Source organism: Hyposmocoma kahamanoa, unplaced genomic scaffold (genome assembly GCF_003589595.1).
Source record: "Hyposmocoma kahamanoa isolate Upper Pololo Valley unplaced genomic scaffold, ASM358959v1 224, whole genome shotgun sequence".
Classification (NCBI taxonomy): domain Eukaryota; kingdom Metazoa; phylum Arthropoda; class Insecta; order Lepidoptera; family Cosmopterigidae; genus Hyposmocoma; species Hyposmocoma kahamanoa.
Window position 1 is genome coordinate 3,560,981 of NW_020653743.1, and position 13,612 is coordinate 3,574,592.

The 13,612-nt window shown below is 37.3% G+C and overlaps 1 protein-coding gene across 1 annotated transcript; it reads left to right on the top strand.

The window, feature by feature from the left end:
* The first annotated feature begins 3,999 nt into the window (after nucleotides 1-3,999).
* LOC113228210 (cathepsin L1-like) lies at nucleotides 4,000-13,245 on the top strand. The gene is made up of 8 exons (XM_026461459.1): nucleotides 4,000-4,329; nucleotides 6,355-6,507; nucleotides 7,856-7,978; nucleotides 9,275-9,408; nucleotides 10,335-10,467; nucleotides 10,978-11,138; nucleotides 11,914-12,048; nucleotides 12,985-13,245. The coding sequence occupies exons 1-8, from the start codon at nucleotides 4,000-4,002 to the stop codon at nucleotides 13,043-13,045; spliced, it is 1,230 nt and encodes a 409-aa protein (XP_026317244.1). The 3' UTR covers nucleotides 13,046-13,245.
* The last annotated feature ends 367 nt before the right edge of the window (nucleotides 13,246-13,612 follow it).

The following is a 13,612-nucleotide window of genomic DNA, read 5'->3' on the forward strand; positions in this document are numbered from 1 at the left end:
AGTATACGATACATTAAATTGTAGAAATTTGCGAAAAAAACAGGATTTATTTGCCATTCTGTTGTTTACTTTATGATTTAGTTACATGCATATCATATAACTAATGTGATAGGTCTAAAATTATTGCAGAAAGTTACTTCACAAGACTGGTACACGAACTGAATTAAAACAAGCAACGCAATATGAGAATATGCTAAATACTGCATTTTAGAAAGCACGCGCCGCTTGCTGCATCCTGATTTTCACTTTTAGTTTAAATAAATGTAACCTAATCTTGTATACGATGAAGTCTACGTTACATTGCTCGTTTTAAGGCTGTGCCAGAATCTGGCACGGAGTAGCGACCAAAATCAGGGAATGTTTATTTCCCGTTAAATAAAATATCCGTTAAGTCCGGTGTATAGTTCCCTCCGGATTCAAGAAGAATTAATTGATACGACTCTATATAATGCGACAATAATAAACTGAACATCGTGTTCGATACCGCAGTACCGACGGCGGGGAAAAGGACTGACCAACACGGACTTGTATATTAAACTGGACCTAGCGATGAAAGAGACTCAGTCTTTTAAGCGTTTTATAACGACTCCATTTTACAGGGCTCGACTCTAAAATGAAGACTGGAGGTTCCAGTTTTTACTAATAAAACTCAGTCGTTATACTAAAAGACTTGAACGACTTATACGACTTGAACGACTTAAACGACTCGAGTTGTTTGCAATGTACCTATTTTACCTATTTATATTACCTATTTTAGTCTTATTAAACCCGAAGTTTTTAAATAAAAATGACGTAGTATGTAGTAAATAATCACGTTTATTTACTTATAATAAAAATTAGGATTCAAAGAGTGATTTAAGCAATAGGTACGAGATTTTAAGACCTAATTATATAATGATTGCATACAATACTTCTTCTGCGAGTAAATAATGAATTACAACCAATATTTAAAAGTCTATGGAAATCCAGTTCTAACGTGCTCTTTTTTTATTTTGCGTAATATTGGTCTGTAGCTACCTTTCTTATTATGAAGTCCTGGTACTTTTGTTTAAACTTCTTTAGAAACCCGTGCACAGTAGTGAGATACAATTTATCTGTAGTACATACAAACAAACATATACATTTAAATCTCGCCTGTCGCCCATTCAGGGGTAGGCAGAGACTGTGGACCACCACTTAATACGTTCATAAATAGCATGTTTCATTCATCATTATGGTCAAACGACAGTATCAGACACTAAAATTTGATAAAATATTTTGACTGTTGGTTTCTGTATCCATTCACTTTTATATTAAAGAAACAAATAATTCCCAAAAAACAAATTCTTGAATTGGTTCTATCTAATTAACTGACTTCTGTGATCAAGGGTACGTTAAAGTTATCCATCAATCGTAAAATAAATATCTTGTGGTAGAAATAAAATCACGCCATACGGCTCATGACTCGCGGCTCCCGAGGCTATAAGGCGCCAGTTGTTTTAGTTCTTTAAGTCGTTTTAGTCCTACAAGTCTTTTAAGCTTCATAAGGTTAAAAGATTTCGACTCGAATTAGTCTTCAGTTTTAGTCTCATGACTCAAGACTCGAGGGTTAAAAGACTAGACTAGTCCTGAGGCGTTAAAAATTAATCGAAGTTTTTTAAAAGGCCTTAAAAGATTGAGTCTCTTTCATCGCTAACTGGACCGCGCACTAAGTTAATAAAACGAGCCGAGTGAGAGGCTTCAAAGTAGTGATGCGTCTCTTTTTCATAGGGTGCGCATTCATGTTTCAGCCAGCCATATTGTTTGTAACTTTTTAATTTTTACAGAAAATGTGGCCGCTTATGGATGACCATAACTACTAATATTATTTCATGATACAAATTAGTATACCTATTTGATATGCTACTTTTTAAGCTAATTTTATTTAAGCAAAATTTAAAAAAGTTAATAGACTAGACACTACCTAAGACGGTTTTATTTAGCGTTGGCAACTTGCTAGACAAGGACAGACCACTACTTTGAGCTATCTCACGTGGCTCGGTTCTTTACTTTTACTTAAAATATCCATAACATAACCTAATAAGGTGCAAATTTGTAATATTGGTATATCGAAGTGCGCGATCTAGTTTATGAAATATATAAATCCGTACTGGCCAATAAGTGCTTTCGGTTTGACAATAAAATGTCATTGTCAAAAATCTAACCAATTAGAATGCATAGTGCTGTAACAAGTTCTTCTGTTCTTTATAACGTTGATTGTTTTTCACTGTTATTTTGAAAGTGGCAACACTGTGGACCTGTCAAATTAAATTGTAGCTTATCTAATGTTGCGTCAAAACATGATCATAGCGTCATTGCACAACCAATTAGTTTACAATATTGTATAATTTCAAAAAGTATATTATGTGTTACCTTTGTGTAACATTCTGCATATCATACTGAGTAGGTGAGATGCGATGCCATTGTATATTAGTGCTAGTGTACTAATTGAATTTTGACAAATAAATAAGAAATATATTTTAAACATTTTTTATTTTTCATTGCTAATCCCTTAGAATAATAACGCATAGAATGATAGTTTCATATTAAACGAACTGTCACAAGTGAAGCAAAAATCAAATTCATGTAGGCACTTTCGTGTCTTGTTGCAACGAAATTAATTTTCAGTTTTAGTGAATATTTATATAAAAATACAAGTTGAAACGCGTTACTTCCTTGTGGAATGTGCGTTTTTAGCTAAAACGTTTTTAGCTAAAATTCTTGAGGTGTTCGCGGTGCAAGTTGACCTTGAGCATTGACGGCCCGCCCGCTCGTGTAGGCCCTTTGGGAGCGCTTCTATTTGCCTTACTTAGCGAGTGCGGACTAGGTTTCTATGCGTTATTATTCTAAGGCTTAATCCTTAGTATTAGAAATCAATATTATATTAATAGCAAATACCGAGACTGTGATTATCCAGTGAGATCCCTAGCCGCGAGTGACACAGGCTTTTTATAGGCGTCGTCGTGAGCGGCTCTCGGTGCCCCCGAGGGGCGACTAATTCCAAAATTCCGCGACTAGAACCGACTAATTCATGACTTTCCGGGTGCAATCAGATCTAAGGTAGGAGCTGTGGTTCTCGAGATGCAAAAATAAGTTTATTTCAGCGTGGACAGTAAAACACCTTAATAACTTCAAAACGGCGTAACTAAATCACGACTTTGTTTTAGTGTAATCAGATCTAAGCTAGGTGTTGTGGTTCTCGAGGTTGAGAAATGGTGCCGCTGGAATAAGCTTATTCCAGCGTGGACAGTAAAACACCCTTATAACTTTTGAACGTCTTGCCGACTAAATCTAGCTTTTTGCGACTAGAACCTACTAAATAGCGACTTTTTATGGCTAGTCAAATTTCAAAAACTCGACTATGGTCATGCTGGAACAAGGTACTCGAATGACGTAATCAATTACGTAGTCTTATGGAATGTAGATAGCGCTCCTCGCCATTGACCCTGTTTAGCCAAAATATGACATTTTACACGACGAACTGCAGTGCCGGCTTCACATATTTAAATATTTGAACAGCAGTAGAGCTCCTTGTGAAAGGCTGCGTCGAGGGAAGTACTGCCACCTTACCTATTTCTGCCGCCAAGCAGTATTGTGAGCATTATTGCGTTCCAGTTTAGAACGATAAGGGTGCTGGTGAAATTACAGGCACATGGGACTTGTCAACTTATGTCTCAGGATGACGGGCGCAGTGGCAGTGCCCATAAGATCTTTGTGATTTAAAGCTCTGAATGGAACTGCAAATGTTATGGAGAGGCGTGTCGCTTAACACCAGGCGCACAACATGTCCGTCCCTACACTTCGTATTATTAAAAAAACTCTTAGAAACTGCAACTCCAGTAACATCATATTACTTAGTATACTTGTGAATCAAATTACTTACTTTGCAAGAATTTGATGCATTAGCAGAATTCTTATAACTTCTTTATAAATGTAAAGGCTTAATACCTGTCGACTGCGGTTCAGATTTTGTTAAAAAAAATGTTGATAATTGTAATTTTATTGAAAATATCTTTAATCAATTGTAATCTAAATATTAGTGATACTGCAAATAAAATTAGATATCTATTAAACAGTTGTAAAAATTCTAGATTTAGACGGTGTAGTGCAAATGCGAAATTAGATAACTTTGTTAGTAAAACTTTAGATGTTTTAGAAAGAACTGAATATATTGGTGACTATTTGAAAAACCTTAATGTTAGCCAGTGTCCCAACAAAAGTCTACAAAGTGATAATTATATTAATGAACATATTTTTAATGGCATGCCATTGCATAAAGATGTTCCTGATTCTCATTGGCAGGAATACAAGGTAAGTAATTATTTATAAATTAAGGTATTTCTTTCAAAAAGCTCAAACTTAAATAATCTTTATTTCATAGGTAAGCAACTTACTGCAGAAGACTGGGAAGAACACTAACAGTTGATGATGAAGTTTGTATAGCCTATGCTTAGACAATTTTTGGGGTGCTTGTGTACCTACACCAATCAAAAATTCAAATGAATGTGCTTTTATTTATGTAGCTTAATTAACCGACTTCAAAAAAAGGAGGAGTTTCTCAATTCGACTGTATGTTTTTTTTGGATGTATGTTACGCGATAACTCCGGTAATTGTGAACCGATTTTCATGATTCTTTTTTTGTTGGAAAGAGGGTACCTCCATAGTGTCCCATGTCATTTTGAAAAAATCATCCTCTAAGGGCTGATCACGCACGAACATTCATTTTTAGAAATAGCGCCTAAATTTTACTTACGGAGCTATGTTGAGTGTGTGCGCTATGTTGAGTGTGTGCGTTATGTTATGTTATGTTAATTCTTTTAATGGTTGGTTTTGCTATTCTCCAATATCGTTTTTCTCTCTCAATATACTTTGAGTCATATACTAAATCTATGCTTTGAGTAGTGAGAACCGATTTTTATTATCTCCTGTATCAAGTTCCGTATAGTGGCGAACTAGGGGGTATTTCAATAAAACTTAGCAAATAGACGTAATTCCGCGTACTTTTGAGGTCGGTTTATTTTAATTACTCTGTACTGAGATTATACTTTACCTATTTCTGGCGCCAAGCAGTAATGTGAGTTCAACTTACGTCTCAGGGTGACAGACGCAGTGGCAGTGCCTCTCACATCCCTGAGATTTAAAGCTCTGAGTGGTACTACAACTGTTATGGACAGGCGTGTCGCTTACCGTCAGGCGCACTACTTGTTCGTCCCGTCACTTCTTTGTGTTCAATCTTTTTTAATATAATTTGGTAATTATAGCTCAAAATTACTGTCATTATCGAGTTTTTAAGGTTTTTTCGGATTTTTTTTAATAAACATAAGTGTGCATTTGACCTCCATCTCACCTGACGGAAACTGACGATGATGTCGACGATGGAGCATGCACACCTAAATCTTGAAAAGGTTCAACATATAACGTTGACGGTGACGGACAAGAGAAGGCGGAATTAAATCGTGTAATTCCATCGTACGCTCTCCGTGATATAATATATCCTGTAGAATGCCGAAAATAAGCAGGCAACGTTACCGCGGTGTACAAGGCTCTGCAGTTTCGCCTCTATTAATTCCGACGTCACCTATAAGCCTCTTGGCACTCATCATGTCAATTGAAACCAAGGTGGCCAGTCCCATATCATTTCTACATAAGTTTTGTTTATAGTGCCCCTTCCTGTCAAGCTCTTGGTTATGCGGGAAGGGCACTACGACTTGTGCGCGCACAGGAACCTTACAAGTTCAGGTTCTGATCCCAGATCAGCCAGTGTACAGGTTGTCACAGACTTCTGTCACATGACTTCATCCGGTTCTTCGAGAGACTAGTGCCTCGGGTGCACGTACAGTACCCTCCCTGTTTTCCAGAAAGGTACCGGAGCTGTAGGCACGCTCACTTCCCGTTGCGTATTGCACAACTAGCGGTCGCCACCGCTAAGCCGTCGATTCTGAGTCCACAACCAAATCTCCTCATTGGTGGCGGAGCTCTAGGGTACGCTCACTTCCCGACGCCGAAAAACGACTTAATATCTAGCTTATCCTCTACTAGCTCTCCTTGTGCTTGGTACAGCTGAAGAAACTGTCCCAGTGTAAATTAACGCCTCACCCTGCATTGCACTGCTGCATTTTGGGCCATGGATTCAATTTATATGCCGAAGTATTGGACGACTGACTATCAATTAGTTATTCGTTACCATGGGACCAGTAAAGGGCTCGAAACCTTGGTTTGTTTGAAAAAACAAATATAGTTACGGAATTTCGATAACAAAAAATAGTTACTTTATTTTAGGTAATTCACTACCTATATCTATACATAGTCTATCAAATACTTTAACTATGTTCCAGAAAGTATACAAAAAGCAGTACACGTCCCGATGCCACGAAAAATCAGCACTGTCGACGTGGAAAGAGAATCTACGCAAAGTGATTGAACACAACCGCCTTTTCTTGGATGGAAAACTCACGTTTTCTTTAAATTTAAACCATTTTGGTGACTTGGTAAGTACTGTAATTAACGGGGAACTCGATGGTGGAGCTACAGGATCATTATTATTCTTGACAGTCTTTTAATTTAGGCAAATAAATGGTAGATTATTACAGACGCCGGGAATTATGGGTTTGTTCAACAAGGCCTTCTATTATATGAATGAAACCGAGCAATCTCCGTTCCCGCAGGGGTGCTTTTCTCAATACAAGCAGTGTTTTTTTTTAATGGGACACTATGGGGAAATCCAAAAACCATAGATTCTAGCCAATCGTTACCTAAATCAAAAAAGGTTATCTATGAAAACGACAAGAAAATTCGATCGCCCGATCGGTACAATAAGTAATTATTTATTGTCGCAATGTGATTGCAACTTTATATACTTACATCATTGACTTACAAATAAATGGACGACGGGTCTAATACAAAAACTACGAAAAAAATGTCCCAAGTCAACCTATTTAAACGTAGTGACATGTCAAGGAATATGACAAATCTAAAACGTTGAATTTAAATTGTAATGTCATCGCAGTACTGTCTAATTTTGCTTGCTTCGCTGTCAGTCGAACAAACGAAGACTAGAGCGTGAATGACGCTCTGTATACGATTTTAACGCCCTATAAATAAGTTCGGACACTTTTTAGCGCGGACCCGACGTCCATATAATTGTAAGTCAATGACTTACATTTAACTTAGGGGTTTCTAATGAACTGCTGGGTTCACAAAGATTCCCTAGGATCCTGGTGGATTCAACGGAAGTTACAAGGAAACTGTCTTCGGAACCATTATAGTGTTTTTTCGTAAAAAGCTCTGTTTAAAAGAAAAACAAACATCTCCGAACATTACCTATTAGATTTTAAAATCGACGTTTCGGACGTGTTGCAAACGCCCATGATCTTGAGAGGACTGACTATTCCCAGCGCTTGAGAAAATGAAATTAGGCATCTAAAATTAACTAAGTACATGTTAATTTACAACGATTATTATCTATCATTCTTTCTTAAGAACCTTTGCGAAATAGTATTATATAATAATTTAAAAAAATATATAAAAATATTAAATTGCTACAGCACTACTATTACTATTAAATATTTAGATAAATACATATTTCATATTATAAAATCTATTATAATAATACTTACTTCAGCAGTTTAAACCTGAAAACGTTGCTACGTATAAATGTCAGCTGACAGAGCTACTTTCGGATTTATAATAGTTTTATTAGCTTGAACATAAAATTGTCCTCTAGGAAGAGGTAGGAACCTGTAGAAGCTAACATCGATATGTTAGCTTATACATGCAGGAAGAGGTAACCAATAGTTCAAAGGCGTAAGCTTTGGAAAACTAGACCTTATTTTCCAGGGCGAAGCAGACTATTTCAAGAACATCCTGAAGTTGATAGACACCGTTCCCCTTTTTGATCCGGCGGAAGATCACCATAGATCAGCGTTCAGGAGAAATGCTCATGTCAGGGTTCCTAGAAAGGTATCTAACAATTTGGCTATAGTAAAAGTAAGAATTCAATGTAATTTACTTTTAAAATTCGCAATCCCCTGCCAATTGATCATGGTGTACAATCCGACGGCGATACAATGATAAAAAACACTCTGCTAAACCCAGGTTACGGACTGGAAAACGGATAAAAAGTAGAAGAATAGAAGAGAGGAAGGTTACAAGGAGTAGTAGAGTTCTTTGTGAAAGAGTTCGTCCGGGGTAGTACTGCCACCTTTCCTATTTCTGGCGCCAAGCAGTAATGTGAGAGTTACTGTGTTCCGTTGAAGGGTAAGGGTGCTAGTGAAATTACAGGCACATGGGGCTTTTCAACTTACGTCTCAGTGCCTCTCACATCCCTAAGATTTAAGAGCTCTCATGCCAAAAAAGTTTTGACGTTGGCTCCGACCAAATTTGTGAAACAAATATATGCCTGAAGTTCGCGTGACATGCGACAGGAGATGTTGAGTTCTGAGCATTAAAAGTACCAAATTCGTTTTAGCGGAATAACTCTAAAACTAAAGGAATTAAAAAAAATCTGAAGTGACAGTTGTTGATCTTGCATAAATATAATTAATTATCTAATTTTTGTCCTAACAACCTGTAGCATTTCGAGGATGAATCGAAAAAATGTGAAAATTAGAGGTCATATTTCGTGATTTTTATCTATCGAGGAAACTTTATTGTTTTATGTTTCTGATTAATGTCTATGCTTGAATATATCGTGTAGTTACTCATATAATATTTTATTTTTAACTTTAAAGTGGATATACCCCTCTAAAATCAAATCGAAGATTAGGAATTTTTCCTCTGCTCCCTCTTAAAGCTCTGACTGGTACTGCAATTGTTATGGACAGGCGTGTCACTTACCGTCAGGCGCACGACTTGTTCATCCTGTCACATGATGTTATAAAAAAAAGCTGCTAACCTCATACTTAGTGATATATTGTGGCTTTTGGATTTCTTTAATAACCAATTTATGTAATTGTGGGGTACAGACGAAGCCCCCAGTAACCGAAGGGTTGGCATCTATTTCAGTCAAAGAATAACTTGAACCCTGAAGTATATATACCATGGGTATTTTCGAAGAACAAGAGAACAGGCGTTGTAGGTGCATGGGCCATCATGATCTTATCATTCCTTTCCATCAGATGAGACTGAGGCCAAATACTATTTTCTCCATACCATTATTGGTGTACTCTATATGTCTGGTACATATGATGATGATGAGATTTGATTATTTACTTTTCTAAGATAAAAATGCATCTCAAATGATCATTTTGAGCTAAGGTTGACTGGCGAGCGCGAGGGTTCAAACCGAAGCTTGAAGAGCAGTGGCATTGCGGAGCTTGCTACGCCTTTGCTGTTACACACGCGCTGCAAGCTCAGCTTTACAGGAAACACGGCGATTGGAGAGAACTCAGGTATCTACCCACCTATAATCAACTTGTACTAACAAAATGTCGGACAATCTTGTGGCCGCAGTGCTCTCTTTACATATGTTATAGAGTTTTTCTAAATCTGCTCTAACAGGAGAGAATTACAAAGAAATATTTTGATTTGGATTACTGAAGAAAAAACATCGTGAAGTAACCTGCATCACAGGTTACTTTATAGTTACTATGTAACAGATGCACCACTCTCTTACAAAATAGAAAATACCTACGTTTTAATAGCTTACTAAATCTGACTAATGACACCAATCGCTCACTGTGAGCAAAAAGGAACCTAAGCACGCGCTCAGAGAAGTGAAAATAACGTTGCCCGCCGAGTGCAGTCGTGCGGAACCGAATGCTGGGGTCGTACAAGGATTGTAATGTAAATAATTTTTTTTATTTACTTTACAATTTTACAACATTACAACACTAGTTACAACATTAGTTATTTTTTTGTAATTCGCACCTATAACGTACCCTACATGGCGTTTTAAATTTTTCATCTTACCACCGACCGTAAAAAACGACTATAGGCTCCTGCTGGTAATCAAATCCATAAGAGGATTTTTCAGCCAGTTTAGACTACTAAGTTTCGATGACGTCGATGATGGAAAAAGGTTGCTTAGAAGATACCAGTCGGATCCTTGGTGAGGACAGGATTATATGCAGGTTGAATGTTCTATTCCGTGTCTCTGATATGCTCTGCGCATTATTAAGAAGGAAGACGCAAACCGCTAGGTGCAACCGCGAAAGTAATTTTAAATACCGTCCAAGTCTCCGTTTTCCGCTGGTAAAACGGAGATTGTATAATGTAATCATAGATAAAAACGCACAAGCACCAGCAATGTTATTATATTTTATGCAATAAACAACGTCATTAAACGACTGGTATAAACCATGTTTTCTGTTTCCAGTCCTCAACAAATAGTAGACTGCAGTTATACAGACGGCAACATGGGCTGTGACGGTGGTTCCCTTAGAGCAGCACTCAGATATGTCACTAGAGAGGGATTAACTTCTGAGTTGCATTATCCCTATATTGGAAAGGTTGGTAGAGTAGTCTTGAGATATTATGCTTAGTATTCACAATGAATCTTTATATATTTACTCTTGAAGTTTCTCGCGATGGAATCTATCTTTTGTATATTTATCTCATTGACTTACAATTATATGGACGTCGCGTCCGCGCTAAAAGGTGTTCGAACTTATAGGGCGTTAAAATCGTATACAGAGCGTCATTCACGCTTTAGTCTTCGGTTGTTCGACTGACTGCGAAGCAAGCAAAATTAGACAGTACTGCGATGACATTACAATTTAAATTCAACGTTTTAGCTTTTTCATATTCCTTTACATGTCACTACGTTTAAATAGGTTTACTTGGGACATTTTTTTCGTGGTTTTTGTATTAGACCCGTCGTCCATTTGTTTGTAAGTCAATGATTTATCTCCTCAGATTCGACCAATCGTGTAAGTTTCAAGCTTTGTGGTTGGGATTATCTTCATCAACACATCTGCGACATTGATGGCAAAAGCTTTGCCTGTTGTTTTCTATTTCAGAAAGGTTTCTGCCACTACAATCGCCTTTTCAAACATGTGAAGCCTCGCCGATGGGCGATGCTTCCATTCGGCGATGAAGCAGCAATGGAACGAGCGCTTGCTACCATCGGACCTTTAGCGGTTGCTATCAACGCTGCACCATTTACCTTTCAATTATATCGGTACGTATTTAAAGAAAAGTGTGACCGGTTGTAAGTCAAAGAATCGGTAAGGGGAAGTAGCACTTAGAATAGTTCACATAATTGACAACTGACTGGTAAGAAAGACTTTCAAACAGTAAACATAAACTGGAAAGAAACTGCAATTTTCAACGGTCTTGGCTGGTCTGTCTATCTCAGGGTTTCTTAATCTGGACACGGACGCCTTAGGCGTCCATGTAATGACCGCCGGGCGTCCGTGACGAACCTACTTAACATAATGGAACAGCATATGTAATTAACTAAAATTTAATAGCTTAGGCCCAACAAAAATACAAAATGTGCCAGATACACTTCAAACGATGATGATGGTATTGATGACAACAAACAACTTAAGTAACAATGTAACCATAGCGATTTCTGGCGCCAAGTATTTCTCAGTCCTGAATTTGAAGCTTAGAGGTACTGCAACTGTCATTGGTAGAGTTGTTACCCTCACCTAGGTATCCATTATTTGTACTAAGTGCTGACAACATACAACTACAAATAGTGGATACTTAAGTTAGGGCACCGACTGTACCAGGCACACCACTTGTTCGTCTCATCATATTTGGTACCATAAAAAATATATTTAGTTCCTTTTGTTGGAAATTTTTATCTAATTTAAATGTTATTGTTTTACTACAATTCTTTCTTATTTATTAGTAACACTAATTGAGCACAATCATTAGGGTTTGTAAATATAGTCACGCCTTTTTATCACAACCTAAACATAACACATTTGTGTACAATTTTCCAGGAGTGGTATCTACGACGACCCGTTCTGTATACCTTGGGAATTGAACCACGCGATGTTGCTGGTAGGATACACCCGTCAATATTGGATACTGCTCAACTGGTGGGGAAAGAACTGGGGAGAAGATGGATACATTAGGTAACTTAACTGATCACTATATAACAATTACTATATATAGCTATACGCCTGAAACAATTGCTTCTTCTTCTTTATAATGTTATGTCTCCATTACCGCCAAAAGCAGACACGCATTTTTTACTCAGAAATTGACCGGTGAATTCCGATAGAATTCGCTGTGAAGAGAATCTACAACAACAGACAACATATACAGACTATTACAGAAATAAATTGTTATTTTTAATGAATTTACACAGGACAAAGGGGAAGTGGACTAACGTTAGGAGGAAGTGGATATTAACGGTACGGGGGATTTTAGGGGAGGGGGGGATATCATACAGAGGAGGGACGATACGCTTGCAGTCATAAAATCAATCATAAAAAACATGGGACTTGTCAACTTGTGTCTCAGGGTGTCGGGCGCAGTGGCAGTGCCGTTTAGATCTTTGTGATTTAAAAGCTCTGAGTGGCACTGCAACTGTTATTGACAGGCGTGTCAATTACCACCAGGCGCAAGATTTGTTCGTCCCATCAATTAGTATTATAAAATATAAATTATATTGACAACCCGGAAAAAATATCGTGTCACATGGTAAATTATTTTCTCTATTTGTAGCCACGTTGAGGCAACAGACGCTGGTTCGAATCGAGTCTGATCGAAGGCATTATTTTTTGTGTTTGTTCGGTCAAATTATAATAAATTAGTGGAGTACTATCAAAAAAAAATAATAATATTATACTGGTAAAAACGCCATTATATTAAATTGATCCGTGTCACCGAGTCAATTCCGTTGCTCTTTTATTCATAGTATATGGCATTCCCGTGTTTGATTCCAGTAATTGGTGTTGTTGGCTGGCACTTTTTATTTCAAAATAGGCGGCCGTTAATGATAGTAAAGGCGATATGATACGTTGTTACAACGGTTATAAGTTTCAAATTCGTTTTCTGTGTTTCAGGATCAGAAGAGGCTTCAACCGCTGCGGTGTTGCCAACATGGCAGCCTATGTAGAATTATAAATCACCTAGCAAACGCTGTAAAAACGAGAAGCTAAATTCTCCATTGACTTACTGTACAATTTCGTGTTAGAGCTTTTACTATTTCTTTCTTGTGCAATGTATGAACACTTCATACTACCACATGTGTACCGATTTATTAAATCGTTGCGCACGCCCTTGTAATATTATTGAATAAGAAACGTGTTACACCTGGTTCAGTCTGTCGAAGTGCATGTGAGTGAATGTAATGTGTATAACCAGTGTTTTCACAAATAAATGAATTACTATTAAAGTTTATTATCCATTTACCACTTCACTATGAACAATGCCTCACTTGAAAGTAAAACATTGAAAAAAAAAAACAAAGTTTTGTGGCGAACGGTAGACTAAAGATAGTCTGTATGCCACTTAACTTTAAAAGACCTATCGAGTTCTTAGGTTTTCGCGATTGTTACACATAGGAAATGAAACTATTTTTCCGGATTTATATATCCGGAAAAATAGTTTCATTTCCTATTTAAAAGACCTACATTTCAATTTGTCAACAAACTCACGTCCATACTTCCCGACTGTACTCTGCTGTGTGTA